The 5,381-nt window shown below is 38.0% G+C and overlaps 1 protein-coding gene across 1 annotated transcript in view; it reads left to right on the forward strand.

Moving 5' to 3' along the window:
* The first annotated feature begins 966 nt into the window (after positions 1-966).
* The window catches only part of LOC21391122 (dihydrolipoyl dehydrogenase 2, chloroplastic), a 6,671-nt gene continuing 2,256 nt past the window's right edge, over positions 967-5,381 (forward strand). Inside the window, exons 1-12 of the mRNA XM_010096012.2 lie at positions 967-1,740; positions 2,459-2,605; positions 2,736-2,870; positions 3,087-3,192; positions 3,724-3,848; positions 4,021-4,146; positions 4,229-4,309; positions 4,439-4,501; positions 4,595-4,669; positions 4,752-4,830; positions 4,912-5,012; positions 5,116-5,229. Coding sequence (XP_010094314.1) covers positions 1,426-1,740; positions 2,459-2,605; positions 2,736-2,870; positions 3,087-3,192; positions 3,724-3,848; positions 4,021-4,146; positions 4,229-4,309; positions 4,439-4,501; positions 4,595-4,669; positions 4,752-4,830; positions 4,912-5,012; positions 5,116-5,229 — 1,467 coding nt within the window. The 5' untranslated portion in view covers positions 967-1,425. The remainder of the gene's footprint in view (positions 1,741-2,458; positions 2,606-2,735; positions 2,871-3,086; positions 3,193-3,723; positions 3,849-4,020; positions 4,147-4,228; positions 4,310-4,438; positions 4,502-4,594; positions 4,670-4,751; positions 4,831-4,911; positions 5,013-5,115; positions 5,230-5,381) is intronic.

Below are 5,381 nucleotides of genomic sequence, written 5' to 3' on the forward strand. Positions count from 1 at the left end.
CTCAATACTTTTGCCTCCCGATATTGTTATAATAGCACGTGTTCAAAGTCCTTACCATGTGTTACTAGTAAGTGTAAATACATGTTCCATCGATCTCTACTTGTACTTTGCTTTGAAGTCCTTGTTCTATGTTGAATTGTTCATTGAATCAAAGCCCTTGCCTTTTGTAGCAATACCTTCCTCAATTACGACATTGAAATAGAAGCAAGAATTGCGGGCCATACATTTAAAACATGTTTTTTAAGAATGTGTTTGGTTGGAGGGAGAGATAGAGGGATACGGCTAATCACTATTTAATTGCAGTGACCAAGCCATGATTTTTTATAGGAGGCTAGTAATTACAATAAGAATTTAAAAAGTATAAGATTGCAGTTTTAATTTTTTAGATGGGATTTTGTTCAATTATCTAAAAATATTCTTATGTAAATATAGGAAAAACAAAGAAAGAAAGAAAGAAAATTGAGCCTCCTAGTCATTATGTAGCTACGTCCCTATTTAGAGCCCGTTTGGTTGGAGGATTCGTTTTCTAATTCGAATCATGATTCATGATTTGTTACAGTATTTTTTTTCATAAAAAATACACGTAAATCGAAAATGATTCTAATCCATGAACCAAACGGGCTCTTAATTGGACGGAGGAGAAGAATGAAAGGAGAGATTGTGGGATGAGTTCTCCTCTTGAGCTCACAAATTGCATCCTTCTATTTATGGGAGGATTCATGAAATCCATCTAAATTATATTCAAAAAGATTTTTTTATCCTTGAAAAAAAACTATTGATAAATAATAAAAAGGGTAATATAGTAATTTAACAACTATACATTCATCAATCATTTCAATGGTTCATATTTCTTACAAAAACAACATAAAGAAGAATTACCGTAATACTCTTTATCTTTTATATTCTACATTCTTTCAATTATCTCCATCTTTTTACTCTCCATTCCTCGTGCTAATTGGAGCATAAATGTTGCACGTTTCAAGTGGAGACATTACACAAGTTATACAATAAAGATTGATAGCACATTGAATTTGCCACTTACAATGTAATTGGTGAAAGGTTTATGATCTAGTTATAGTTTTTTACGTTAGACCAAAATCCATCATCTACGGATTAACACTACCTAGCATGTTTGTCTCGCCCTATCTCTTCGACCTTCACCTACAACATTTCCTGTCACCAAGTGCCAAGTAAGCAAAGAGCAAAGAGTAACGAAGAGAGAGAGAAAATCGAAAGAGGGTGGTTTATCAGCCGCACTTTGATATCTCCGTCTCTTCTCTCTCCTCCTTCCCTCTTAACGGACTCTTCGAGGCCTTCTTCTTCTTCTTCTTCTTCTTCTCCATTCTCATTGCAATTTACAATAACACATTCTCAAGCCCTAAGATCTCTCACTGTCTCTCTCTCTTTCCTTCTCTCTCTCTAAAAATGCAGGCATCGCTCTCTCTCTCCGTCGCCTCCCATGCCTCCCCGGCGGCCCTTGCCAGATCAAATCACTCCTCCGCCAGCTTCGCTCCTGTGAATCTCCGATTCTGCGGCCTTAGAAGGGAGGCCTTTGGATTCTCCGATCTCAAGCAGTCGGAATCGCGCCGAGTTTGTCCGTCCAGCGCGAGGAGGTGGAAGGCCGCCGTGTCGGCTTTGGCGTCCGACAATGGAAGCGCTCCGAAGTCGTTCGACTACGACTTGCTCATCATTGGCGCCGGCGTCGGCGGCCATGGAGCTGCGCTTCACGCCGTTGAGAAGGTACGCTTTGATTCATTTCGTTTTGGTTCGTTTTCGCGAGGAAAATGTGGCTTTGTGCTCGTGATATTCTTTCTTTCGGAATGTAATTTTCTTACGTTAATTAGCCGTAAACCAGATATTTTTAGCTCAGATCGTGTTTTAATTCTTTCAAAATTTATACTTTGTAATTTGTGATTCAGATTAGCTCAATGCTATTGTAAGTGATTAGCACAAACTCTAGTTGTAAAGATCATGCTTTTGAATTGCTAATTAATTTTCTATAAGAAGGTTTCTACTTGGTTGTATGTAAAGATGAACGAGATATTTTTATCTCAGATCGTGTTTTCTTTTTTGGCTAACTTAAGTTATTTCTTCCCTTCTGATAGCTGATTGATTTAATTAGAAAAATTTTACGTTATTGAGCTAATTTTTGGCTCGTCTGTATGTCGTTACTTTGCTTAAGATCATGTTATGGTGCCTTGGTACTATTCTTGACTAAATAGTAGTTTAAGTGAGGACTTGTGATAATTGATTTGCACAAACACTCAGGGAGTGTTAATAACTTAAAGATCATGCTATTAACTTGGTGAACTATTTTTTTTTTCCGGTAGGAAGGGTACTATGGAAGCTACCTACCTATTGTTGCGAGTTGTAAAAACTGAAAACAAAAATACTATTAATTACAGTTTTTTCTATATGGTTTTCATGTGCTGAACTAACTTCAACAAAATAATTTCAGGGTCTGAAAACTGCCATTGTTGAGGGAGATGTTGTGGGGGGAACGTGTGTAAACAGAGGATGCGTGCCATCTAAAGCTCTTCTTGCTGTTAGTGGTCGGATGCGTGAGTTTCAGACTGAGCATCACTTGAAGGCCTTGGGCTTGCAGGTACCCAGATTACATTACGATTTTCCAGAAATTTTGCAGTTGAATTGGACCATACAAAGATACTGGAATTTGTTGATTGCTTCCCATATTGATTAGTCTTTCTGTGCTTCCCTTTTTTGACTAATGACAGGTTTCGGCAGCTGGGTATGACAGACAGGGAGTGGCTGATCATGCAAATAATCTTGCAACCAAAATTCGTAATAATTTAACTAATTCAATGAAGGCTCTTGGAGTGGATATACTAACGGGCGTTGGTACAATTCTGGTAAGCCATATACATTATCATGTAGAATTCATGGCGCATAAACAGAAATTCTTGTAGTTAGTTCAAATATACATCAGTTGTGTGACAAAATTTAGCTGTTCCAAACATGTCTATCTAGTAATTCCAATAGTGTGTAAAGTATGAGACTTCTATTCTTACATTCTCACATTCTTATAACTATCTAATGTTTCGGATGCTCTTTATGATAAAATTCAGGGCCCACACAAAGTCAAAGTTGGATCATCTAATGTCGTAACTGCGAAAGACGTAATAATTGCAACTGGTTCTGTTCCTTTCGTTCCCAAGGGCATTGAAGTTGATGGTATGTAAACAATGAATACACACACACACGCACACACATTATAAAATCCACAATGCAATAATGGGTTTAAGATGTTTAATACAACTGATGGAGTGTTTTCATTACTTTGCTTGTGTCAAAGATGTTTGAAGAACTTGTACATATTAAAACCTGCTTTTCAATTCATGAAATTTAGAAGCGGCACATTTTTTGTCAGATGTGAATAGTCAGAATTCATTCAAATGAAAACTATCCGAAAGATTTGAGAACTTTGTTTTTGGAATTTAAAGCATTCATTTTGAATATAGAATATGGTAGTACATTGTTAGCTAAGTTCAGGAGAAGTAGTGAAGTTCAGGAGAACTAGTGACGAACGCTGAACGGAATGTCAATTGAACTTTTTTTTCCTTGTACTATCCTGGAGTTATATATCAGCCTACCTCTACCGTTCCCTATAATTGAAGCTTCTGTCAGGACTCGTACTTCATTTTCTAATTTAATGGGAGCTTTGGAATTTTAATGTAAGAAAAATAAAAAAAAAATAACCTGCAGGGAAAACTGTAATTACCAGTGACCACGCTCTCAAATTGGAATTTGTTCCGGATTGGATCGCCATTATAGGAAGTGGCTACATTGGTCTCGAGTTCAGTGATGTATATACTGCACTTGGAAGTGAGGTAGTCTCTCTCTCTGTCTTGAACTATTTAGAATATTACGTGTGAATGAAATGAATGACCCTTCCTTCTAAAGCTGAAAAAATTTGTCGTGACTGTAAAAATTTAATATTAGTGACCACATTGCTTTTCCCCTGTTAGAAGGCAACCATATTAATGCCAAAATATTTTTCAGGTTACCTTTGTTGAAGCTCTAGATCAGCTTATGCCTGGATTTGATCCCGAGATTGGGAAGTTGGCCCAGAGAGTTCTGATAAATCCAAGGAAAATCGACTATCACACTGGAGTGTTTGCATCCAAGGTAACCCATTCCTTAAATCTTAATAATACTTCAGTTATTCATGGTGACTGCTCGTAAACTCATTGTTGCTGTTTGCTTCTAGATTACTCCAGCAAAGGACGGGAAGCCAGTCACCATCGAACTCATTGATGCGAAGACTAAGGAGCCTAAAGAAACCTTGGAAGTAAGGCGTGCTTGTCTTATCAAATTACTAATGTCAGACTTTTGTCATCGGAATACGTCTTCACCTGCACCCTTGCACATTAAGCCTTATCACGGCATCTCTAAGAGCTTTTCACTTTATGTCTTACAGGTCGATGCAGCACTGATTGCAACTGGACGGGCTCCATTCACACAAGGTCTTGGCTTGGAGAATGTATGTCTTTTTGAAACTCTTGACTGCAGTCGAGACTGATTTGAATATTCCCCCAAAAGGCTAATGGCTTTACTTTACATTGCTTTTCTGCAGATCAATGTAGCAACACAACGTGGTTTTATTCCTGTTGATGAGCGCATGAGAGTGATTGATGCAAATGGAAAATTGGTATGTGGTTAATTTTCCTTTTAAAAACATTTCCTTGTTTGACCATCATCATCAACTGTCACTGAAATGTTTTGAATACCAGGTTCCTCACATTTATTGCATTGGTGACGCAAACGGCAAGATGATGCTTGCTCATGCAGCAAGTGCTCAAGGCATATCAGGTAAGTGGTAGTAACCATCAATTCTTGCATCTTCTTATTGGACTATTTCCTCCTAATCACTCATTTCTTCTGTTTGTTAAGTGGTTGAACAAGTGACCGGAAGAGATCATGTGCTCAACCATTTGAGCATCCCTGCAGCTTGTTTTACTCATCCCGAAATCAGCATGGTTGGACTGACTGAGGTCCTACAAATTCTTCTTCTATCTTTTTAATGTTTGTTGTTGTAATACCCCGTAACAAGTTTCTTCTTAGAGAAAGGTGTTGGCTAAACATTTAATTTTACAGCCTCAAGCAAGGGAGAAAGCTGACAAAGAAGGATTTGAGATAAGTGTTGCCAAAACAAGTTTCAAGGCTAACACAAAGGCCCTAGCAGAAAATGAAGGAGAGGGACTTGCCAAGGTTAGTTAGTATTACGCTTTTTTCCATTACAAAGGCTCCCTTTGGTATGAGGGTTCAAACCAGGGTGATTTTGGTTTTGATTTGGGAACCAGAACCATGATTCATGGTTTTGGGTCCAATCATGGTTTTGGAATCAGAATCGGGGGGGGGGG

Source organism: Morus notabilis, unplaced genomic scaffold (assembly GCF_000414095.1).
Source record: "Morus notabilis unplaced genomic scaffold, ASM41409v2 Scaffold131, whole genome shotgun sequence".
In the NCBI taxonomy this organism is placed as follows: domain Eukaryota; kingdom Viridiplantae; phylum Streptophyta; class Magnoliopsida; order Rosales; family Moraceae; genus Morus; species Morus notabilis.